Source organism: Capra hircus, chromosome 5, assembly GCF_001704415.2.
Source record: "Capra hircus breed San Clemente chromosome 5, ASM170441v1, whole genome shotgun sequence".
Classification (NCBI taxonomy): Eukaryota; Metazoa; Chordata; class Mammalia; order Artiodactyla; family Bovidae; genus Capra; species Capra hircus.
This window is the reverse complement of record NC_030812.1, coordinates 27,821,914-27,848,264: the sequence shown is the minus strand read 5'-3', so window position 1 is coordinate 27,848,264 and position 26,351 is coordinate 27,821,914. Positions and strand designations below refer to the sequence as shown.

The 26,351-nt window shown below is 41.4% G+C and overlaps 1 protein-coding gene across 5 annotated transcripts in view; it reads left to right on the top strand.

Annotated features, from left to right (window-relative positions):
* SCN8A (sodium voltage-gated channel alpha subunit 8) overlaps positions 1-26,351 on the top strand; it is a 200,564-nt gene that overhangs the window by 90,918 nt on the left and 83,295 nt on the right. For 3 of the 5 annotated variants that reach the window (XM_018047744.1, XM_018047747.1, XM_018047745.1), the window contains exons 3-7: positions 11,505-11,623; positions 13,424-13,513; positions 14,370-14,498; positions 16,292-16,383; positions 25,745-25,966. In XM_018047744.1, the coding sequence (XP_017903233.1) occupies positions 11,505-11,623; positions 13,424-13,513; positions 14,370-14,498; positions 16,292-16,383; positions 25,745-25,966 (652 nt within the window). Of the gene's footprint in view, positions 1-11,504; positions 11,624-13,423; positions 13,514-14,369; positions 14,499-16,042; positions 16,135-16,291; positions 16,384-25,744; positions 25,967-26,351 lie in introns of all 5 variants that reach the window. The other 2 variants (XM_018047746.1, XM_018047748.1) reach the window with 1 other exon arrangement.

Genomic DNA, 26,351 nt, shown 5'->3' with positions numbered 1-26,351 from the left:
TATTCTCGTAAGAATCCAAAACTAGTTGTCCTTCACTCTCCTGCTGGGCTTTAAAGGATCTGGTGTTGGAGCACAGGACTGAACAAAGGGTAACTCTCCTTTTCTGGGTTCTTACCAGCAGTTTAATGATGATTCAGTTCAGTTCAGTTCAATCGCTCAGTCGTGTCCGACTCTTTGCGACCCCATGTACTGCAGCACACCAGGCCTCCCTGTCTATCACCAACTCCTGGAGTTTACTCAAACTCATGTCCATTGAGTCGGTGATGCCATCCAACCAGCTCATCCTCTGTCATCCCCTACTGAGATTTAAATCATATGACTTTAAAATGCTTTTGTGTATATATATATTTTAAATTCAGCCCATCACCAATCCTCCTTATTCATTCTCTTTTGCATCGTCACTGTTCTGCCCAGAAAAGGTGATAAAAGTAGAGGGTCTAGAGGGTGAAAAAGCAGCCCATGGTAGTATCGTACCATGGGACCGTGCTGCCCATTTCTCACATAAGTACCATTGTCAGGATAGTATTAAGCACCGTTGACCCCGGCCTTGACAGTTTCACTCAAAAAAGCAAAATAACTAACTCAGGAGAGTTCCACCAAGGTGGAATGTGAAGGAATGAATAGAATAGTAAGTAGGCTTTCTCCTCAAAACTATGGTTTGCCCTTTGTTGCACTTGATTTTGGAAGTGAAAATCGCTCAGTTGTATCTGACTCTTTGTGACCTCATGGACTTTATATAGTCCCTGGAATTCTCCAGGCCAGAATAATGGAGTGGGTAGCCTTTCCCTTCTGCAGGGGATCTTCCCAAACCAGGGTTCGAACCCAGGGATCTCCCACATTACAGGCGGATTTTTTATCAGCTGAGCCACAAGGGATGCCCAGGAATACTGGAGTGGGTAGCCTATCCCTTCTCCAGGGGATCTTCCTGACCCAGGAATGGGACCAGGGTCTCCTGCATTGGAGGAGATATTTACCGACTGAGCTACTAGGGAAGCCCTTTTACAATATTGGCTGCGTCTATGTTTTCTAAACGTAGGCTCATAGGTGTCAGAGCTGGAAAGGACCTGGGCACACCCATCAGGCAGCCCATTCTCTTAAGGTAGAGAAGAGGAAAACGAGATCCAGAGAGCTGTAGGGGCTTCCCCAGGTCGCACTGCCACGTGGAGACAGGTGGAAAAGGACAGCCTGTGTGTTTTAATACCTGAGAGGTGATGTGGCAGAGATCAAATCCTGGTGAACACAGGTTCCTCTGCAGCTTGTTTATCAGAATCTCTGAGGTGGGGCTTGTGAATCTGTGGGTTTGTTTGTTTTTTTTAAAGATGATCAGATTATTCTTAAGCAACCAGTCTGTCTTATGTCAGAACTGGTATTCATACAAAACAGGGATTTACCAGCCTTGACCCCTGGCCCAGATCAGCTCTGCCATTTGCTTTTGTATGGCCCATGAGTTAAGATGGGTTTTCACAGGACTTCCAGAGTGGTCCAGTGGTTCTGAGGTTAGGACTCTGCATTTCCACTGCAGGAGGCACAGGTTCAATCCCTGGTTGGGGAACTAAGATCCCGCAAGAAGCATGGCACAGCCAAAAATAACAGAGAAGGCTTTTCACATTTTTAGGTGATTGTGCTTAGTCTGTGCTTAGTTTCTCAGTTGTGTGCTACTCTTTGTGACCTCAGGGGCTCTAGCCTATCAGGCTCCTCTGTCCACGGGGACTCTCCAGGCATGAATAATGGAGTGGGTTGCCATTCCCTTCTCCAGGGGATCTTCCCAACCCAGGGATCGAACCCAGGTCTCCCACATTGCAGGCAGATTCTTTACCATCTGAGCCACCAGGGAAGCCCTGTAAGTAATTGGGGAAAAGTTAAAAAACAAAAAACAAAAAACAAAAAAACACACAATATTCTGTGATGTATGAAAATTTTAGGAAATTAAAACTTCCTTGTCCATAAATAAAGTTTTATTGAAGCATGGTCCCTCTTATTTGTTTACATATCGTCCATGGTTACTTTTGCAACTGCAGTGGCAGGGTTGAGTTGCTGCACCAGGGACCGTGTGGTCCATAGAGCCTGTGATATTTGCTCTCTGACCCTTTACAAAAAAGGTTTGCTGACCCCTGATATATATTATTCTCTCAGCTAAGCACTACAAGTGTAAGAGGAGATTCTTAAGCTTTGAGACCTTGTATTGGTCCAAACACCATCTTGCCTTTTGCAAAAGGTGATATTTGAAAACCTGCATATAAGTTAAGCATATGTAAAATAATTATTTAATAATAAAGTATGCTTCATTGTAATGCAGCTTGCTACTTTGAAGTATGGAGGATTCACCTTCATTTCTGGACATTTAGTGTAAACTAGAGGTTTATTTCTCTTTGATCAAAAAAAAGATCTGTTTTTATACTTGATAGAGGATATAAATACTTAGAAAGGAGTGATGATTAAACTATTCTGTATGCAGTATTCAGTATCCAAATTAATTATGAAATTTCTACTTCACGCATAAAATGTCCTTAAGGAAACCTTTATTCCTACAAAACCATCTTTTGTTTATTTTTTTTTTTTAATCTTTTAAAAATTCACTGTAGAAACCTAGTTTCCCTCAGGATCATCAGGATCATCCTTGCCAATGCATCACTGTACTCATTTAGAATCCTAGCTACCTCCTGGTTTTTCTTCAACCAAGGCCTGACAACGTCAGTTTCCTAATGCCTTCCTTTTCTTTTCCCTCACCTCAGCCATGCAAGCATTTGTTCAGTCCTCAAGTAGCATTCGGAGAAGGCAGTGGCACCCCACTCCAGTACTCTTGCCTGGAAAATCCCATGGACGGAGGAGCCTGGTAGGCTGCAGTCCATGGGGTCGCTAAGAGTCAGGCATGACTGAGTGACTTCACTTTCACTTTTCACTTTCCTGCATTGGAGAAGGAAATGGCAACCCACTCCAGTGTTCTTGCCTGGAGAATCCCAGGGATAGTGGAGCCTGATGGGCTGCCGTCTATGGGCTCGCACAGAGTCGGACACGACTGAAGCGACTTAGCAGCAGCAGCAGCAAGTAGCATTTATTGAGCACCTGTTTTGTGCTGCTGTGCAGGCTCTGATCCTGAGATAGGAAATACCCTCAGCGGTTCCTCTAGACCTGTCTTTCCATCATGGCCAGGCTAAAAGATAAGAAATTGGGAGGTGCAGAGTTTGTTACTTTAAAAAACTCTGATGCTTATCTCCTTCTGAGGCAGTTAGATTTTATACAGGCCCGGCCTGGTGGTTTTGGATCCTGGGACTTGGGCCAGCATTTCTTTCGTTGTTGCTGAGGCTTTCATGCAGTGTACCTCAGGGGCTCAGGTTTCTCATCCACCAGAGACTGCATCTCCTCACCAGGTCCATTCCCCGTCACTGAATTACTTCTCCGTCTGGCAAATAGAAGCTGTAAAGAGACTCTAAACTTGGCATCTATATGTTGCTCCTTGCGCCTAACCTTTGATAGGTGGTGTCCCTCTCCTGAGCTTTTGTGAAATGCACAGAGGATAATAATCCCTCCTTCACACATACTTCATGGGAATATTATGAGGTTGAATGAGGAGGTTATTTAAAAGGTTTGACATTTTCTTGGAGGGGGTTGCTATAGAAACGCAGAGGCATACAAGTACTTCAGAGAAGAGATTTCAGGAAAGTTCAGGGCTCTTTGGTTTTTATTTTTTTGAATTATGAAGTATGATAACACATTTACAGGAGACTTGGAAAATACAGAACAAAGTTACATACAATTATTTTTTAAGTAGGTAAAATAAGGTTTTAAGTTGGAGTTTCAATATCAAACTCTCAAAAATTAATGGAATGAATATACAGAGAAGTAGAAAGACATAGTAGACCTGAAACGCACTGTGAACCAAGTCAATATAATTAAGATTTATATAATTTTCACTCAACAGTAAGATACAAATTCTATTCAAGCTCCCATAGACTGTAAACTAGGAGACACTGGAATATATTCAGGGACATAAGGTGCAAAAACTTCATGGTCTAGAGGTATTGAAATCGCATAGTCTGTTCTCTTATCATTGTAGATTATGTTAGAAATCAATATCAAAAGAAATTTGAAAATAACCCACATATTTTCCAGTGCAGTGTGACATTTACCAAGAGAGATCTTCGACTTAGCCATCAAAAGTCTCAATAAAGTTGACTGAAAAAAACACAGAGTGATTGCAGAGAAGGAAGCATTTAAGTGAGAAATTAGTATCAAAATGAGAAATTAATATTAAAGATACTTTAAACAAAATCCCATGTATTTGGAAATTAAATGTCCACTTTTAAATGATGGTGTAGCTAAGAAGCCATAATAAGGAAAATTAGGGGGAAAATTATAATAGAATAAAAATGGAAAGAGAATTTACCAGAATTTGTTGTATGCTGCGGAAGCTGCTCAATGCAATTAAATACGACATGGAGTCTTCAATAGGTATGAAAACAAATAATGGACAGTAGCGTAAAATTTTGTGAAGTTAGAACAAAATTTGTCCTATTGTTAATAATGCTGTATCACTTGTTAATTTCATGTGTGTGTGTGTGTTTTACAACATAGTTTATTTATATTCTCAGAATTGGATTAGAAGTTTCAAGCAGGGCTCTTTGTTCCTTTGAGAGGCCAAAATATGGAAGAGCCGGAGCTCGGCCCTTGACCTCTTTCAGCCTAACTCCAAGCCTACTACTTCCTCTTGCTCTTAGGGTTAAGTTTTGCTTGCAGTTTTCGCCACCCCCCTCCTCACCCCCCACCGCTGCCTGGCGCCAGTACCTTCTAGTACAGGAAGAATATGATCTCAGTGCAATCTCTCCACTGGGGCTGCTTCATCGAACATTTACAGAATGCATATGGCTCAACACCAGCACTGCTTTTTATTGTGGAGAAAATGGCGTGACTGCCAGGAACGGAAAGAATAGAAGATGAAAGGACGGGAACTTTAAAAAAATCTGCCAGCCACTGTGTATTGGGAGTACTTGGGTTGAGCATTATATTGAAACTGTGGGAGGAAGTGTGAAGTTGTTTCCTGCTCTCCAAGAGCATGAAAACTAGTAGGGGTGGAGAGTGGAGGGGAGGGTACAAAAAGAACTTGGAGAATAAGGAAAGACACAAACTCTGAGTGTAACAAGAGTTCAGCAAAAGGGGAAGTCAGAGTAATTATCATAAAAAGGTGGGACCTTGGGCTTCCCCGGTGGTCTAGTGATTAAGAATCTGCCTGCCAGTGCAAGGGCCATGGGCTCAATCCCTGGTCTGGGAAGATCCCACATGCGCGTGTGCCACAAGCATTGAGCCCGTGAGCTGCAGTTGCTGAAGCCTGTGTGCTGTGTGCTCCACAACGAGCAGTGAGAAGCCTGCTCACCACGACGAAGACTAGCCCCTACCTGCCACAGCTGGAGAGCACCTGTGTGCAGCAAAGAAGACCCAGCACAGCCAAAAATAAACAAGTCTTTTTTAAAAAAAAGAAGTGGGACCTCAGTACCAAAGTCAAAGTAACACTGACCTCTGTGGGAAGGAGGGGGATGGAGTTGGAAAGGACTGCGGAAAGAAACCGTATTAATAAAGTGTTATTTCCTAGGCTAGCTGATGGGTATAGAGATGTTTGTGGTATCATTCTGTAGACTTTTTGATATGTCTTATGCCTCTCATATGGTTCATTTTTGCGGTATTTTTGTTTTCATTGAGATACAGTTCACATGCTAGAAAATCCACCATTTTAATGTGTACAATTCCTTGGGTGTTTTTTTTTTTTTTTTTCTCAATTCATTGGGTTTTTATTCGCTAGTTTGAAGCCATCATCACTTTCTAATTTCAGAACATTTTCATCACCCTAAAGAGACCTGCTGGCTTCCCTGGTGGTTCAGTGTTAAAGAACCCACCTGCCAATGCAGGTGATGTGGGTTTGATCCTGAGTCACAAGATCCCCTGGAGAAGGAAATGCCAGCCCACTCCAGTATTCCTGCCTGGAGAATCCCATGGACAAGAGGCGCTGTGGGCTGTACAGTCCATAGGGTCACAGCAAGTCGGACATGACTTGTCTACTAAACAACCACAACAGAGAGACCCATTAGCAAGGAGCCCCTAATCCCGTCTCCATCCAATCCTAGGCTGACCAGCTTTCTATCAAAATTTGCCTATTCTAGACATTCCGTGTAAATGGAATCCTACAGTATGTGGCCTGTTGTGTTTGAACTCTTCTCGAGGAAATGGCAACCCACTCCAATGTTCTTGCCTGGAGAATCCCAGGGACAGCGGAGCCTGATAGGCTGTCGTCTATGGGGTCGCACAGAGTCGGACAAGACTGAAGTGACTTAGCAGCAGCAAGGTTTTTCAGGTTTCACTCATGTTGTAGCATGTATAAATACTTAACTTCTCTTCCTTTCTTTTTTTCTTGGGCCAGATGTCTTTATTTTTCAAAAAGGTCCTTAAATCTTTCTGAAGTTCCAAACGGGTTGGGAAACACTTTTAGCTATTGCTATTCTTAATTCTATTATTTGGTTTGGAATAAAACTGATTTTTAAAAATTTATCCGTAACACATTACTGGTCACTTTTCAGGTAATAATATACAGTTGACCCTTGAACGACACAGGCGTGAAGGGCCCAGTCGAAGATCCACCTATAACTGTAGGCAGCCTTCAGCATGCGTGGTGCCCTCACGCCTCGGTCCCTTAGAGCTTCTGATTCGTTTGTATCTGTGTTTCCGCAGCAGCAGATCCCACTGACTGGATCCCTGCAGGATTTCCTGTTGAAAAAAAAGCCATGCACAGGTGGACCTGTGCCATTCAAACCCATGTTGTTCAAGGGTCAACTGTATATATTTTTTATTGTGGTAAACTATATATAACACAAAATTTACCATGTTAACCTTTCTTAAGGGCACAATTCAATGGTATTAAATATATCCACCATGTTGTACAACCTTCGCCACCATCCATTTCCACTTTTTCATCTCAAACAGAAACTTACACCCATTAAAAAATAACTCTCCATTCCTCCTGCCTAAAGCCCCTTATAAACTCTCTTCTACTGTCTGTCTCTATGTATTTGCTAATTCTAGGTACCTCATATAAGTGGAATCATATAATATTTGTCCTTTTGTGTCTGGCTTATTTCACTTAGCCTAATGTCTTCTAGCGGAGAAGGCAATAGCACCCCACTCCAGTACTCTTGCCTGGAAAATCCCATGGATGGAGGAGCTTGGTAGGTTGCAGTCCACGGGGTTGCTAAGAGTGGGTCACGGCTGAGCGACTTCACTTTCACTTTTCACTTTCATGCATTGGAGAAGGAAATGGCAACCCACTCCAGTACTCTTGCCTGGAGAATCCCAGGGACGGGGGAGCCTGGTTGGCTTCCATCTATGGGGTCGTACAGAGTCGGACATGACTGAAGAGACTTAGCAGCAGCAGCGGTGTCGTCTAGGTTCATGCATGTTTAGCACATGTCAGAATTTCAACCCTTTTAAGACTGGATACTATCCATCATATGGATATATACCACACTTTCTTTACATTTTTGTCCGTTGATGGGTTGTTTCCACTTTTGCAGTATTTTGATGCTTTTATGAACATCCATGTATACATTTTTGTGTGAACCTGTTTTCAGTTCTCCTGGGTGTGTATAGCTAGGAGTGGAATTGCTAGGTTGTATGGTATCTCAGTGTTTAACTTCTGAGGAACTGTCAGTTGTTTTCCAAAGTGGCTGGACCATTTTCCATTCCTACCAATAATATATGAGAGTTCCAGTTTCTTTATATTCTTGCCAACATTTGTTATTTTCCATGTTCTTTTAAAACAGTATTACCATTCTAATGGGTGTAAAGTCGTATCTCATTGTGGTTTTATTTGCATTTCTCTAATGACTAATAATATTGAGTATCTTTTCATGTGCTTATTAGCTGTTTGTATGTCTGCTCTGTAAAAATGTCTATTCAGATCCTTGCCCATTTTTAACTTGAATTGTTTGTCTCTTTACTGAGTTGTAGGTGTTTTTGTAATCTAGTCTGGCTGCAAAACCCTTACTAGATACACGATTTGCAAATATTTTCACCCATTCTTTGGGGTGTCTTCTCACTTTCTGAGTAGTGTCATTTGTTGTACAGAAATTCTCAATTTTGATGAAGTTCAGTTTAATCTGTGTTTGCCTTGGTTGCTTGTACTTTCAGTGTCCCATCTATGACACTGTTGCCTAATCCAAAGGTAAAAAGATTTACACCTATGTTATCTTCACTGAGTTTTATAGTTTTAACCTTTTACATTTAAGTTTTTTATCCATTTTGAGTTAATTTTCACATCAGGTGTGAAACAGAGGTTCAGATTCATTCTTTTGCATCTGTTTGTCCCACCACCATTAATTGAAGACTGTTCTTTCCCCTTTGGATTGTCTTGGCACGCTTGTCAAAAATCAGTTGACTAGATATGTGGGTTTATTTCTGGACTCTCAATTCTGTCCTATTGATGTGTTTGGCTAATCTTATGTTAGCAGCAGTTTTGATTATTATAGCTTTGTTGTAAGATTTAAAATGCAGAAGTGTGAGTCCTCAACTTTGTTCTTAGATCTTAGGATCATCTTGTTAATTTCCACCAAAAAAGGCAGTTGAAATTTTGAGAGATTGCACTGAACCATAGCAATATTAAGCCTTGCAGTCCATGAGCATCAGATGTCTTTCCATTTATTTACTTTTTTCCCCGTTTCTTTTACTAGTGTTTTATAGTTTTCAGTGTATAACTCTTACACTTCTTCTGTTAAATTTATTCCTATGTGTTTTTTTTTGATACTCTTATAAATGGCATATTAATTTCATTTTCAGATTGTTTTCTGCTGGTGTATAGAAATGTAACCATATTTATATGTTGCTTTTATGTCTTAGAACCTTGCTGAACTTGTTAATGAGCTCTGTTTTGTGTTTATGTTTTCCTTGGGGTATTCCATAGAAGAACTTATTCATCTGCAATTAGAAATAGGTTTACTTGCTTAATTGCCTTGTCTAGAACATCTAGTACAATGCTGAATGAAAGAGATAAGAGTGGACTCTTTGTCTTATTCCTGGTCTTAAGGAGAAAGTTTTTAGTCTTTTAACATTAAATATAATGTTAGCTGTGGATTTTTCATAGATGCCCTTTATCAGGTTAGGGACGTTCTGTTCTATTACTAGTTTGCTGTGTATTTTACTATGAAAGAATTTTGGATTTTGTCAAGTGCTTTTTATGCATTTTTTGTGATGATCATGCAGTAATTGTCCTTTATTTTATTAATGTTATATTACATTGATTGGCTTTCATATGTTAAATTATCTTTGTATTTCTGGGATAAATCCCATTTGGTGGTGTGTAATCCTTTTTTTATATGCTGCCAGATACTGTTTGCTGGTATTTTGTTGAAGTTTTTGTGTCTATATTCATAAATGATATTAGTCTATAGTTTTCTTTTCTTTAAATGTCTCTCTCTGGTTTTGTATCAAGGCAATACTGGCCTTACAGAATGAGTTGGGAAGTGTGCCCTTTTCTCCTATTTTTTGGAAGAATTTATGAAGGACTGATATTAATTCTTTAAACGTTTGGTGGAACTCATCAGAGAAGCCATCTGGCCCTGGGTTTTTCTTTGTGGAGGTTCATTGTTTTAATGCAGGGTGCAGAAGAGTATTTATAGTATAGTTGAGGGGAGGGTAAGGGAGGGAGAGAAGAGTCTTTTTAAGGCTTTATCTGTGTGTTTATATTAATACAGAAAAGTTTTAAAAAGATACATAAGAAAAGATGATACACAAGCAACGGTTATCATTGAGTAATGAGGTGGAACTTGTCTTCTGTTCCTTTTTTTGTGATTGTGAACATGTACTACTTTAAATTAACCAACAAAGCGAAAACAAAAGCCTACTTAAAGGGGCCAGCATTTGACCATGCGCTTCTTCACCTGCTCGGTTAGATGCCAGGGCTGTGTGCTGGCCACTGGCCTGTGTCCGCAGGACCTCAGTCTAGCAGACCCTGAATCTCCAGCTCCGCAGTTTGCTGCTTGCCCTCTCTTTAAACCTCCGGCAACACTGAATTACTTATAAATTCCCAGGAAGCACCCCCAGTTCTGTGCTACTGCGCCTTTGTAATCCTACATTGTTACCTTTCCTTGCTAACCCTTCCCCCTTTATCTGCCCATTTAATCTCTGCTAATTGGCACTTATCCTTTAAAACCCCTTCCAAATGTTTAGTAACCTGCCTTTGTGAACACCTCCCCGCTCACTCCCCTCCCTTGAATTGCCCATCCAATGGGAAAGTAAAAATCTCTCTCTTCTGCTGCCTCTCATACATTACGTATATTTTTGTTATTGAATTTTATGTTTATTATTACTAGTTCACATATATGTCTTCCCTAAAAGTGCAATTTTATTCAGTCTCCAAGAAGCTTAGCACAATGCTTGGCACAAAACAGGTGCTCCAAAATATTTGAATTGAATTCATGCAATAGGAAGAGGCATCTGAGTAGGATGGGCAATGAGAGCCAAGGCCAAAGTTTGAATTACTATAACCTGTTCTGGTTCTGCACGAAAGGAGGATTCATGCTAGGAATGTAGTTGAATGAATTTGGCAAGGCTGATAATGGAGGTTCTTAAAAGCTAAATAGAGTAGACTCTGTAGGTAAATATCGACAAGGTGAGTAACTCCTCTCACCTCCTTGAGTCTTTGCTCAAATCTCTCCCCTCAGTAGGCTTACCCTGATCACCTGAGAGGGATGGACCGAGAGGTTGGGGTTGGTAGATGCAGCTACTACATTTAGAATGGACGAACAACAAGGTCCTGATGTATAGCACAGGGAACAACATTGAGTCTCCTGGGATAAACCACACTGGAAAAGAATGTGTATATGTATATAGTTGAGTCACCTTGCTGTTACAGTAGAGATTGGCATAACATTTCAATTAAAACAAAACATTCACCCATCCTCTGACCCCTGCACTCTCGAGTTGCCTTTCCCTAATCTTCCTCCTTTTCCCGCAGCACCTATCACATTTGATATAATTTACTTACTCATTAGGTTTTTTATTTATTGTCTGTCTCCCGTCTTAGAACATAAGCTCCTCTCACTAGGGTGGCCTTGTTCACCGATCCTTCCCAAGCACCTGGAACATTGCCTGGCACATAGTTGGCACTCAGTAATTCTTTGTTGAGTGAATGAATCCTAAATTAATAAACTTCAGAATCTTGTCCAGAGCAGGCACAGATAGCTTAGGTATAGTTGACACGGCTTGTTTCTGAAAGAAAAGTCTGATATTTAAAACTGCCAAGATAGTGTCATCTGTTTGTAATGTAATCTGGAGCAGTGCAGGGGAGGGAGGTAAGGGAAAGCGGCTTTTCTTGCCTTAGTATATTGCCTTAAGGTTTCTTGCCTTAGACACCAAATTGGGAAGTAAAACATGGGTCCATTTGAGTTAATTTCTTGCCTAGAAAAATGTTATTTCATGTGGTGATTAATTCTTGTGCTTTAATAATTTTTCTCTTTCTTTCTCCACAGACCTTTGTAGTATTAAACAGAGGGAAAACTCTCTTCAGATTTAGTGCCACGCCTGCCTTGTACATTTTAAGTCCTTTTAACCTGATAAGAAGAATAGCTATTAAAATTTTGATACATTCATATCCTTTTCTGCAAATGTGGAGTGAGTGCAGCCGTTGTGTGGTCGCTGGTATGTGTTTCTGAATGTCCACCACCTAATTGTATATTAACTATTTTATCAGTGGTGTAGCTGACTATTCCTCCAGTCAGAACTTCTGCTAAAGCCTTAGCTGAGCTTCAGCAGATTCTTTTTTCTTAGGATGATATCACGGGAATCTGGAATTTTGTGGATATCATTAAGAGGGACAAGTTAAGATGATAGCTTTACTGATGTCTTAATTTTTAAAGCACTCAGACTTTAGTAATTTCATAACAAGTTATATTATTCAGCTTTTTTATATATTAAAGCCCAATTAGAATTTTTGAGAAGCTACTGTAAATAATTGAGCAAGTATTTTAGAGATCTGCTTTGATTTCTTAAACCACAAGTTTAGGAAGTAAGATAATCTCTAAGATTAAATGGCCTCTTTGGTGCACAGGTTTAGATCTAGATTGCAGGATTGATATGAATTTTTTATGTATATTTTTGCTCCCCTTAAAAGAAAATGCCAATTTACTCATGTGGCTTGACTTTGTATCTCATTAATATAGGAGAGCATATGACAGATGAAAAATTACGTGATGGGTTTAGCAACTTCACTTAGTAACTTTAAACCTTCATGGTTGGTATTTAATTTGACGGTACTTAGTCCCATGCTTCAGAGTTTTGTATCCTCCAAGTAGGATGAAGAAACCAGCAGTTGCTGCTTCATAAACAGGTTTGTTAAGCTTTTGCACCTTTTATTTTTGTTAAGAATTTAGCAGCCTGATCTGGAATTTGTGAGTTTTACAAGCAACATAGTTCTGAAACCTAAAGGTTTATAAGAAAATAAATAATTCGCAATGGACTCTTTCCTTTTCTTGTTGGATCAGAGGATGATGTTTTTTTCTATTCTAACCAGAGCATGTTGTTATTCCCTGAAGAAAAATCCAGCTGTGGGAAGAAAAAATCCAGCTGTAAGACATGTTCTTCCTTTTTAAAACTCCACTAATAGAATGAAGGTAGTGAATGCCACTAGCAAGAGAGAGTGAATTAGTGACAAATGAGATATGACTTCTGTGCAGTTTAAGTAACTTGTATTGATCTAAAGCAGTTTAATTCTTCTCAGTAAATAAGAACATGGAGAAGGAAATGGCAACCCACTCCAGTATTCTTGCCTGGAAAATTCCATGGACAGAGGAGCCTGGTGGGCTATAGTCCATGGGGTCATAAGAGTTGCTTTCCCAAACTTGACAGATTCCACAGACATTAACCATTGCCTTGCCCTGCAAGGACACAGCCCTTTGAAGGGCTGTGGAAAAAAAGTAAGCTGTTAAATACATGAACATTTCCAAATAATTGGTAATACAAGATAATTAACAATAAATGACTCTTCAATAACATAGATAAGATTTAATTTGTTTTTCTCATCTGATGACTTTGGCATCTGGCAGACTGCAAGATTTCTGGTTATTGGGCAAAAAGGTATTTAGAGGCATAAATGGTAAGAAGGAGAAATATTTATCCAAAAGGGGAACAGTGGCAGCCCTTTTGAAAAAGAGGGGCCACCCTGCTGCACCCACTCCCGTTCTCTGGCCGGGTGTGGGTACATGCGGTGACACTCATACGGTTCCTGGTGGCGGCTGCAGTTTTCCTTATTACCTTGCTGTCTCCTCCTCTGTGCTCTGTCTCCTCTCAGGTCACTGATTTTAATTCTCATGATACTTAATGTGAAATGTATTTGCTTCCTGAGGATGGAAGCAGGCCAGAGTTTGCGTATTCTCCCTTGACTCTTTTCTACAGTGTTTAGCATGATCATTATGTGCACTATTTTGACCAACTGTGTGTTCATGACTTTTAGTAACCCTCCCGACTGGTCGAAGAATGTGGAGTAAGTAGCTCATGTATTTATTTTTCTGCTCGCTTGTTTTAAATATCTCTACTTACTGCATCTTGCACCGCACAGCTTATCCATCAAGGAAGAAAATCATTTGCCTACTTTTCATGTGACAGAGATGGATGAGGATACATGTGGAATTTAGGAAATATCCTTCGACATCAACTCTGGAAATTATTATTTCTAGGTTATTACCCATTTTTTTTATTTCACTGAGTGGGTGAGGATACATCTGCAATTTAAGAAGTAAGTATCCTTAGAAATCAACTCTGGAGATTATTGTTTCCGGATTATTGCCCACGTTTTTTTTCATGGAGTGGGTGAGGATACATGTGGAATTGAAGAAGTATCCTTAGAAATCAACTCTACCAAGGGAAAGGCTGCCGTGGAAGTGACGACTCACCACCTCTGCCCTTTCCTGTGGTCGCCTGTGTTAGCCAAAGCTTTGACTGGCCCATCACCATCTTCTGCTCTCAATTCCTGAGGATACTGCCTTTTTCTCCAGCTTTAGCTTTCCTTTTCTTGTTGACTTGTTTCAAGTGAGAATTAGCTCTGGGGCCTCCTTTCCTGGTTCAGAATGATCGCGTGGTAGGTGGCCGTACAGAGCTGTTCCTTTGTGATGCCCTTCAGGACCTAGTGCCACATTGCAGCTTTCTTGGTTTGTGCATTTCAGTAATTGTCGTTAGATGCCTCCCTTTCTCTTCCTCGCTTCCTTTCTGCTGCATCAGTTGTGTCCTTCCTGTTTTGTCTCTGTTAGTGAGGCTGCATGTCGGCAACTGCTCTCTTAGAAGGCTCATTTAAAGTTCCTTTCTGTTAAGAAATTGCCTCAAGCTATCCATTTCTTCGACAGGTACACGTTCACAGGGATTTATACATTTGAATCACTAGTGAAAATCATTGCAAGAGGTTTCTGCATAGATGGCTTTACCTTTTTACGGGATCCATGGAACTGGTTAGATTTCAGTGTCATCATGATGGCGTAAGTTCTCTGCTTACTTTATTGGTGTTCTGGGTGTGTGTGGTTGTACTCTTGGGTGTGTCTGTATGACAGTGTAACTGTGAGTTTATGGGCTTAGTTGTGTGGGGAATTAAAGGATAACCATGTAAAGTGGTATGCCATGTGTCTGATTCTTCCTTATGAAGGCCTCTTGGGGTTCAGGCAGTGACAGTGTGTGCATATGGGAGAGGATGAGCAGATGGGAGCAAAAGTAAGAAGTGATTTTCTATTGCAACTCCCTTATATTTTGTTTCCCCCTATAACACTGACCAGGGTGTACACAGTTATCACTAGGAGGCCTTGGTGAAGACTTCATATTTTTTAGGTGTAAACCTTAGGCTGGAACTCAGTTTCCTGGGTATATTATGTTACATGTAATTTCTTGAAGCTGTCCAGATGTTGCAGAATTCAGAGCACATTTTAGAGTCAAAACATAAGCCAAGTATCCAATCTGCTCACTTCCTAAAGAACTGCTGACCAGAGCTTCAAACTATTGTTACTTGGAAGCAGTGTAACCCCACATTGGCATGCTAGCTGCTCTATGTAATTAGTGTTGTTTGAACAATGAAAATGTTTCTCTTCAGGAAACTTAGATGGTGATAGAAGAAGTGTAGCAGACTTTATTTGTATTTTCATGTTGGGGAAAGTGTTTCGTGGGTTGGTAGGGGGTGAAGGTGTAGTGTAGATTGTGTGTGTGTTTGTATGTGTGCATGCAGATATGTAAGAGATTGAGTGCATTTGTATATGTTTGGGTCTGAGCATCTGATACAAAGATGTATTTCAACTATAAAGTCTGAATGGATGATATACAGTGAACATTTGAAACTGGAACTTTGACTTTCTGTTATATTAAGAAAATTTCTAGCTTTCCAGCATTATGAATACACACTGGTGTTTACTTAAAATGTAAGTGTCCTTGCTAGGCACAGAGCTGGTGATTAAATGAACACTTAACAGAATATTGGCTCTGATCCCATGATCTGGTTTTTCCTGTATGTCACAAGCTAAAACTTCATATGTAGGCATGACTGCAATGATATGCAGACAACTCTTGGATAAGTCATATATGCAGAGATTTAGGCATTTTTTCCATTGTCAACTAGGAAGTTATTTTAATGTAGATTTATTTATATGGGGCTCCTGCTGCAGAAATCTGTCTCCTTTTCCTAAGAAATTGTTCACAAAACTTGGAGACATAAGCCTTTGAATACCTCCTGGCCTTCCTTTTAACTGGAAAAAGAGAATGGACTAAGAGTAGTCATTCTGATTGGGATCTGCACATCGTGATGCTGCGTGAGAAAGCCCCAGGAGCCTTCTGGTGGTATCACTTCTTTCAAATACACTTTGGATTTCTCCTTGCCCAACTGAAAAAAATAAAATGTGTTCCTTAAATGCTTGTATTTGAAACTTTTCTTTTTCAAGGAAAAAAATGAAATCATATCTTACTTATAAGACCCTTCTTACCCCTATTCTCAAACCCTCGCCCAGTGGTACCATTACAAGTTAACTTTGGTTTGATTCTGCAGGTATATAACAGAGTTTGTAAACCTAGGCAATGTTTCAGCTCTACGCACTTTCAGGGTTCTGAGGGCTTTGAAAACTATTTCGGTAATCCCAGGTAAGATGGCCCGGGGTTGGTGTTAGGTGTTGGGTTAGGGCCCTGACGTGACGTATTGTACTTTTTGTTTTGTTGTGGTTTCGTTTTTTTTCCTTTGGTGTTTGTGTTTGTGTCCGTGTTTGTCATTTGTGTCTGTGCGTGACCTCCCTTACTACAGATATGTGACAGAGTTTGTGGACCTGGGCAATGTCTCAGCGCTGAGAACATTCAGGGTTCTCCGAGCTTTGAAAACTATCTCTGTAATTCCAGGTGAGAAAATTTAAACACCAGACTGACTTGGCCTCATCTCCTCTTCTCTCCTCCATTGGCTCTGTCCACCACATCCTGAAGCAGCATCAGCACAGCTGAGATGGCCTTGCATTTCGCATGCTTTTCCCAGGAGATGTTCTCTGGAATGGCTCTTTGGTCCTTAAGCCAAAGTTGCTCTGACAGTGCTTGCCAGGCATGCAACCCCCATTCCATCCATGCTCTGAAAAAGCACGTGCTTAAGAGTTACTTGGATCTTAAGATACCTGAAAAAATTGTCACGGAGCTAGCTGTCTGTTCGAATATGAATCATTTGGTTCCTGGCCTCGTGGAATTACAGTAATTTTAACATTCACCATCATTCCATTGCTTGTGATTTCTAGGCTTCCTGTCGCATGGTTTGCTGATGGGATGTTATTCGAAGAATTGCACTTGTACTGTTACTGTGTTAATGGAATTATTTAATCACAGAGGAGCCCTTACCCCATTGACTAGTCCAGTTTTCCAGACAAATTTAAGAGCCTTGGTGTTAGTGACCTGAACTTTAATAATCACTGTATATCACATACTGTTACTGTCTAATTCACTAGAATAAGAACCAGTAGATATCTATTACATATATATTCAGAGATCATTCTCAGACATAAATCCCAATGAAAGCTTATTTGGGTGCCATTAAAAAAAAAAAAGTCAAAGGTAAGATAAGATACATCTAAGCACATGGGCAAACAAAAATGTACAGAGACTTTACAAGGAAAGAAAAAGTAATCGGGCTAGTTGAGAGGTAGTTGATTGACAGTCTTTACATTTTTTGCCTCTTTCTTGATTCTGATTGAGAATGGTTCTTAACCTTTTAAAGGTTTTGTATCCTTTTGAGAACCAGGTGAAATTTCACAGGCACTGCCTTCCCAGCAAACCCATTGATGGCCCCCCGAGGTTGAAATCTATTAATTCAATTCAAATCCTTGCTGCCCAGTAATAACTGTTTTTCAGAAGACCAGTCTTGAAATCTGGAAGGAAACATATCTTAGTTAGTAGACTAGCTAACATGGCAGAAACATGGCAGAAGTCTAGACTGTGTTGTCGCTGGTTGGACTTCGGTTGTATTCGGGAGTTTTTAGGGAAGGAAGACTTCCAAGAGGCCAGGCTTTCCACTGCAGTTTTGTGGAAACAAACATGAAGAACAGAGGCATCCTATTCCAGGCATCGCGTGGCTCTTCTGTGGCTGCACCAAAAATACTCCTGTTTTCTCCTTTTCAACGTTGTCTAGATAGCAAATGCAGAGAGAGGGAAGGACAGAGGTAGAATTCTGCTGACTAAAAACCTCAGGGAGGTAAATCTCAGTTTCTCCATTTACAAACTTGGGCCATCAGGTGGGCCCGTAAATTACGGCCCTGTTGAGAATGAATTACTTTAGTTTTAGCAATGGTAGCTTACTTCTTGTCTACCAGAGGCTAGATGTCAGTGGAGTATATTCTTTTTTTTTTTCTAAGATTTTTTTTCATATGAACCATCTTCAAGGTCTTTATTGTATTTGTTACAATGTTGCCTTTGTTTTATGGGTTGGTTTTTTTGGCAGCCAGGCATGTATGATCTTAGCTCCTCGACCAGGGATCGAACTCACACCCCACACATGGGAAGGCAAAGTCCCAACCACTGGATCATCAGGGAAGTCCCCTAGAGTATATTCTTACTGGCGAAAAACTATAACCGAGACTTATCAAAGTTTAGTTCTTAGCCATTTTAGTAATAAATCCATTTAACAGAAAATCCAGCCCATTCTCTAGGCACCTTTATGAAGCTTGTTGATGGCAGCCTAACCTTGAAGCAGTCCTTGTCTTTTTTTTTTTCCTGTTTGTAAGACATCTATGCCACCAAGTCTTCACTGTCATTTCCTTTGGTCTCTTTCCTCCTCTGGCCTCTTTTAAATATGATGCCGAGTTTTCTGCTCACTTCCCCCAGTGTACTCCGCAAGGCATCTGTCCCTTTATGTTCTTGTGATCTCAAAACTTCTCTTCCAGAACTAAATTGGAAAGCTGTGCTCTCCTCACTAACTAGGGCAGCAGATGCTATCTCTGCTCCAGCTCTTAGCCTCTGTCTCTGCTGTGTGATTAACTTCTGACCACAGCATTTCTGCAAGATAACTCTGACTGATGTCACGTTATTATCCTTAATGTTCTAGTTTTATAGGTATATATTAATGTCTAGTTTTACACTCTGTATTATAAATATATATCTATAAACACAGTGCCTGGCCTGTAATAGCCCTCTCTAAATGATTTTAGCAGTAGCAATTAAAAAAGAAGAAACCTACACCCAAAGAAAGAGTTTGCGTGAAGATTTAGATACCAACTTCACAGTTTAAAATAAATTATTGGATTCCTATTTCTAGAAGCACCTCCTAGTTGAGCTGGCTTTGGGAGGTTTTTGACAATAACTTTAAGGGATAATAAAGTCAATGATATAGTCAATTCTTAAAGTGTGACTTTTTATCCCAAGTTCTTTTACTGTTGATTCTACTTGTGGAGAGCGTTGCCCTGTGCCTACCTGCCTGTTACCAGGTCTCCTTCCGCGGTGGGAATACCAGTCTGAGTCAGTGGACCTGAGCCATCTCTTGATTGGAAATCTGAGTCATTTTGACTCTGCTGTCACAGAGCGGGGCCATAGCTCCCTCTGAATAAAAGCCACTGCTTTGCGTACCAAGTTTTCTCATAGGCCACTTCAGTGGAATTGTTACTTTCTTTGCCTTCTCCTGCTCCCACTTTGACTGTATGTAGGCTTTTGCTGAAGCTGCCAAAAACAGAAGGAGATCTACCGCAGAACTGACAGGGGCCTGTAAGATCTCGCGGAGTTCTCAACTCCCTTTCTGAGCGTTTTCCCCTCCTAGAGCGCTTACCCTGCTCACCTGGGCTGATGTTGGTAGATGGTCTGGGTGTGTCACGGCAGCCAGGACTTCCTGAAGATTGGAGAGTCCAGCCTTTTATACAGGATGCTTCAGTGTAGACCCTTCTTGTGGCTTAGAAAAGAGTAAACTCGCATTCTGATCCTCCTTATTTGCTAACTCAAGACTTGGATACCTATCATTCATGATTTCCCTTTGCTTCAGAGGACTCGACTTGAAGAACGGTGCCACGCAAACTGTGCTAAAGGGATCAGTTACAGGAAAAGACCCTTAAAATTTTTCTTTTGGTCTGGAACTTACCAGATTCAACTTGACATTGAAGTATTCTGTATAGAAAGCTGTATGTCTTAAAACTTTGTTTTTACTTTGTATGTATCTGGGTACAAAAAGGAGCTTCTGAGTGACTGTCAGAAGTTTCATCCTCTGCGTGCTTTGGCCACGTGCCATGGGACTGACGTGTCCCCAAGATAGGGTGGACATCTTAAAGCAGGTGTCTCAGAGATTCCTTAGAGAATAGCACTTACTGGCGTAAATAAAACTGGTTGGGAGGGCCTCGCTGTTGGTCCATTTTCATTTCCATCATCATTGAAATGGCTTCTGAAAGCACTCCTGTTCGCCATTTTGCTCTCTTTAGAGCTATAATTTCTAGATTATTTTTCTCTTGGGTTTGATATTTCTCTGCTTTCATTTCTTTTACCTTCTCTGTCTCTTTACCTGTGGTATCAGATACAAAGCAGGGGAAATGAGAGGTCCTTCTCCCTCCCACCCCAGTATTCGCAAAGAAAGCATTTTTTAAAAATGTCCCCATTATGAATGTAGCAGTTTCTACTGCATAGTGAAGGGGGATAGAATGCATTTTAAGACTGCACTGGGACTCGTTGTTTCTTTTAAAATACTCTGGTTATCAACCCAGTAGCTTTCGTATTTCTCCTTTTTCCACATTGTTTCTCCGGGTAGACAGCTGAAGTGTACCACCATCGTCCTGAGCGGAACACTGAGGGCTCATGGCATCTCCCTGGAGCTGGTTTCATTGTGGTCAGACTGTGTGATATGAATCTATCTGGTCTTGAGTAAAGAAATCTAGGGCCCCCAAGTCTCTCGCACGTTACTCTTGATCTAAAGAACCTCTAATAGCTATCATTGGGAGGACAGAATCTGCAGCAGAGAAGGTGACTGGGCGCAACTGTACCCCAGGACTTGTCTGGACAAGCCAGACTGTGGGACTGAGGAGCCATTCCTTCACTATTGTGAGGGCTGCGTGCTAACGGCTGTTGAGGCCTGTTCCGATGTTCATTTTGTAGGAGGAATAGCTCATGTGGCTTCAAACCCATAAGATTTCTCAACCTGAGTCACAAACCAGGAGAGATAAATTGACTGTTTATAATCTGGCATCAGCCTGGTGGAAAATCTTGATCCCAGTATGCACAGCTGATTTCTCTGGATTCAGCACGTAAGCAGGCTTTGTTCATTTATTCAAGGGATCGCTGGGCATCAGGAAATGAGACAGGAGTTTCAGAGGTGCCTTTGGACATAGGGTGGAATAAAATTCTGTGGTAGCAGCTTCCCTTGTTTCTCAGAGTTCTTTAAGTATCCCACTTCCTGTCTGGTAGCTGACCTTTCTGTACATTAGGTCCAGCTGCCTTTCCTTGTTCTATAGTAAATATATTAACTGTTTCTGCTCAGACACATCCCAGTGCTAGTTAATGTTAGCCTTTTCCAAGAGTTCTCACTGTCCAGCTTGCCCTCTGTGGCTTCTGTTGCACACTCTGTTGTGTAGGAGTCACTTGAAGGAGCATTCTGATTTGTTTTGGATAGTCGGTTTTCTTGCTTGCTCTGGTATGTGGTATTGTGAACCAGCAGAGGAAGTAGACAGCTTATCCTTAAAGCCAGAGCAGTGGTATTCTCCAGTCTTGCATGCATCGGGTCAAGAATTCTGCCAGCAACTTCTTACCTTTTGTGGCCTGTGTTGCTGGTTGCAGGGGGAGCACTTTTGCTTGGCTGCATTAACTAGTATGTGGCAGCCACTGCTAGCCAGACTGTGAAGGTTAAGCTTTAGAAAAGCATTGAGGGCGTCATCTCCTTAAATTGGCCTTGATGTCTGCAGATATGGTCGTTTGCAGTTATCAACTCTTATGGAAGGAAGACGAGTCTTGGCTGATGCCTGAGTGAATACAGCGACTGTTTACATTGAATGTTGCTGAGTCATTGTGTGCTTACCTTCACTACAGACATCAAGCTAATCACCATTCTTCTTCCTCTGCCTCCCTCTGGTTTCTTCCTGACAATCTGGATGAGAATCTTAGAGAATAAACTTTTTGGATGGCCATTCTGTTATTTAGTGATCAGTTTTGTTTAAGTAAGATTTGTTCCTTTGTGGCCCTATGAATACCATTTCCAACTTAAGTTTTTATTTTAAACTTCTTGAAAGCTGAAAGACCTTCGCCAAGTTGTTGATCAGACCTCAAAGCAGAACACTTGAAAAATATTTTTTAGCCTTCTGGACTCATGTTTACAGATTTCATCAGCAGTGGCCTCTGGTTTATGGAGAACAGATGTTGAACCAGCTGATTGTGAGTGTTCAGGTCCATCCCCAGAAAAACAAGGAGTTCCGTGTAGGGTTGGTGTCTTAGTTGAACATCTCTGGTTGAAAGTAGAAAGATACAAGCATCCTTCAAGGACATCCTTCATGGAATGTTTGGGGGCTTCTGGAAGCCAGTGAAACCAGAACACAGAGCCAGCAAGCCCCAGACACCAAGGACTACCTTGTCTTCATATTTCTCTTCTCCTTGCATCTGTTTCCTTTTTCTGTGTCTAGGCATACTGCCTTTACTTCTCAGACATATCCTAATATAACGATAGAATATGGCTACCACCTAGCTCCCACATTTATTTATTATCATTCCCACCACTTGAAAGGCTACTGGACTCTCTCTTGCCCCATTCCAAATTCCTGGAATCCAGGATCTAGATTTAGGTCAGATGTCCACCCTGACATCTAACTACTAAGAGAAGGTCACTTCCTGCAAACAAAGCTGCTGGGAGCCTGGCCTTATGGAATAGAAGATGGTTTGAGCTCACTGCCTGGAATTTCCTGTTGTATGGGGCTTGGAACTGTCCAGAAAGTTCCCAGCCAAGGAAAATCAGATTAGACTTATGCTCAAATTATATGTTTTTAAAAGTGAATTAATGTCACAGATGCATTGGTTTGACTGTTTTAAAGTTTTATCCTCTTGTTACTGATACAGATGACAGCTAACAACTCAGTTCATGAAAATAGAAGTAAAAAGTGGCTTGAAACTGTCATCAAATGTTTAGATAGGTGATTGAGCCATTCAAGAGAGATTGCTGTATGAGCTCTTCATAAAGAAGGCAAGAACAGAAACTTTACAGCCATTCTTCAGTGACCTATTAACTACTCTTTTTTATTGATGTAGAGTTGAATTACAATGTTGTGTTAATTACTGATGTAAAGCAAAAGTGACTCAGGTATACATATATATACATTCTTTTTATGTTCTTTTCCATTCCGATTTGTCAACTACTCTTTAAAAAAAAAAATCACTCTTTTTGAAAACATAACTGTGTCATTTTAAGGACCTAAAATTGAGTTATTGACCCAATATACACCTGCTTCAACTCAACCAAATGTAGCGAAGGACTTCTCTGTTCCTTAGCAACTTACTGAAATAAGTTCCATAACACGGGGACAATTTTTCCTTCTCTATAGCTGCCTCTTATTTTATACCACCAAAACCTTCTTAACTAACTGCATGATAGTGATACACGGTTTCCCAGAACTTTAGGAATAAAAGATTGAAACTCCAACCACTTCAAATCGCAAACAAATATCTCTACCCTACTTTTAAAGGCTTTTAGCTCCTCCACTGCCCACTGCCAGGTGGTCTTATGTTTATCTGTGTTCGGTGTATGAGAAAATGAGACTGGGAGGTGACCTTAAGTTTGTTCCGAAACACAGTGCATCTTAAATAGAGGCTGAGCCAGGACCAGAATTCCTGCTTTCTGATTCCTGCCTTGTGCTCTTTCTGCTCAGTCCTGTGAGCAGAAGGAATCAGGCTTGAAATGCGTAATGTGTTGGAGCCCAGGCCAGCTCTTCCTCACCCCTTTGGTGGCCACAGCCTCCAGGAAAGGCCCACTCTATGAGAAAGCACAGGCCTTTGCACACTGTCAGCTCTCTACAGTCTAACTCTTGGCTCTTTTTACTTTAATTTCTCTTCCGTGTCTTTCAGGATATCTGTGTAAGAGAAAAGAAAATTTCATATTCATTTACTCTTCCAACAAAGAACTTAAAAATAGATTAGTTGTATGGCCAAGACCACCACAACATTGTAAAGCGATTATCCTCCAGTTAAATACACACACACGCGTAGTAAGTGCCTGCTTTGTGCCAGGTCTTGTGCTAAGCACAGCATCCATTACCACTCTCAGGCTTAACTTTGACAATTCTAGGTGGTTACTTGCAAAATACAGCAAAAGAAGAGTCATGTCCACACCTCCCATGAGATCACCATCATACAAGGTTAGCCACTCAGTGATATTATCCCCGTCATATCTCTTGGAGGAGGGCAACATATGAATAACAGTGACAGCTAACAAGATATAAGTACCTGGGGGCGTACTTGGGATTTAATATTCATTACCTTATTCAAACCTCACAACAAGTCAACGAGATCGGTACTGTCAGTACCTTTTTACAGATAGGTAAACTGAGGTTCAAACAAAAGTGGTTAACATTTGAGTTATTTACTCTGTGCCAGGTACTGTGCTAAGGGTTTATATTAGTCACGCTTAATTAAGCCTCACAACAGCCCTATGATACTTCACTATAAGTATCCCAATTTTAGGGAAGAAAACACAGATCCCAAGAGGTTAGGTATATTGCTCAGGCCACACAAGTAAGTGGTATAATTTGATTAAGATTAGTAATTATCTACCCAGACTCATACTTTAGAGCCAGGATTAGGATATCTGTAGAAGTTCACTGGACATTCTTGCTTTCAGAAGTAACTTAGGGAAAGCCCCCTCTTGAGACCTGTGCGTCAAGGCTCTGTGTCTGCCTCTGTCCGTCCTGGTGTTTCGGCGCCCGGGAGTCCTCAGTGCTCCCCTTGGCCACATCTTACAGGTCGCTGGTGGGTGGACATGCCCAGGAGAGCCACGTGTAGACTCAGTCTCGATCCAAACGTCATGAACCCACAACCATACTTTGCTTTGTCTCCTGTCACTGATCTCTCCCGTGCAGTTAAGAAATCTGCTACAGATTTACATTTGAAACAGTGGCTTGCCTTTAAGCCGCCAATTCGAGTGGGTTATATGTTTTTGTTTTTTTAATCTAGGACAGTAAAAAGGTCAGTTATAGGGAACAGGACATATATGTGATGCAGAAAACGTGTAATTTTTAGTGAAAAGACAAACCACAAATATTGAATTGATAATAATTAACCTTTTCAGTCGGAGAAGGCAATGGCACCCCACTCCAGTACTCTTGCCTGGAAAATTCCATGGACGGAGGAGCCTGGTGGGCTGCAGGCCATGGGATCACTAGAGTCGGGCACGACTGAGCAACTTCACTTTCACTTTTCACTTTCATGCATTGGAGAAGGAAATGGCAACCCACTCCAGTGTTCTTCCCTGGAGAATCCCAGGGACAGGGGAGCCTGGTGGGCTGCCGTCTATGGGGTCGCACAGAGTCAGACACGACTGAAGTGACTTAGCAGCAGCAGCAACCTTTTCAATACATTGGCATTTCCAGAGCTCTTGAGAAACTTTATTGTACCTTCTCACTTATTGTTGGCTTTGAAACTTCCCCGTAGTTCTCTTTCCAACCTGGATGCCGCCTCTATTCCTGATTTTCCATTTGTTGGTTCAGCTAATATTTTCTGAGTGCCTGCTGTGGGCTAAGCCATACAGATACAGCTGTGAACAAGACAGACCTAATTAATTATGCCCATGATAAGTGCCACAGAGGAAACTAACAGGTGCTATTAAAATAGTAATAGTAGGGGAGGGAGAAGAGTTGAGACGTCCGAGAAGGCTTTCTGGGGGAGTTGCTGTTTGGCTGAGAGTGGAGGATGAGTAGGATACAGGCAGGAGGGACAAGAAAATGGAGGAAGCATTCCAGGCAAAGAGAGCAGCAATTGTGGAGACACCCGGGCAAGTAAGAGCTTGACTCGTCTGAGTCAGAGACAAGAAAGTACTTCCAGGAAGAAGAGAGCCACATACGGAGAAGGGACTTTCTTTTCCAGAAGTATTGGCTTAAAAATGGATGCCCCTGGGAAAAGTGATAATATTGCTGACCCGTTGTTATTCCCGTGGTATAAAAGATGAAGTGGCCATGTTTCAAGGGTGGTGCTGGGGGGAGGAGTGGGAGCCAGGGCTGAGGGGGAGGCTGGGGGAGGTGGGGAGGGCTGTGGGGCGACTCTCACTCTGGGGGTTCTCTCCCCTCAGGCCTGAAGACCATCGTGGGCGCCCTGATTCAGTCCGTGAAGAAGCTGTCAGATGTGATGATCCTGACAGTGTTTTGCCTGAGCGTCTTTGCCTTGATCGGACTGCAGCTCTTCATGGGGAACCTGCGCAACAAGTGTGTGGTGTGGCCCATCAACTTCAACGAGAGCTATCTCGAAAACGGCACCAAGGGCTTTGACTGGGAAGAGTACATCAACAATAAAAGTAGGTAGCCCTTTCTCTGCAAGAGTGGGGAGAACGTCCGTCTCCGGTGCGAATGATGGAGCCACCCCTGGGCTGTACAAAAGTGCCTGGGCCAGAAAGAAAGGCCAGGACTGCTGGGAGGAGCTTTGTGAACTTTCTCCCATTCCTTGAGGTCACATTATCTTCAGAAGCTTGCAGATATCAGCCCTCTCACCTCTTCTCTCTTTTCTCTCCCTTTGAAAGGATAAGTGAAACTTTATATTTTGCTCACATGTACCCCTAAACTTTTGCTTTGGAAAATCGAGCTTAGAAACTTGATGAAAAATCCTTTTTTTCCCCTGAGATATTTAAACATTTAGAGTATATTTGGGCTTCCCTGGTAGCTCAGATGGTAAAGAATCCACCT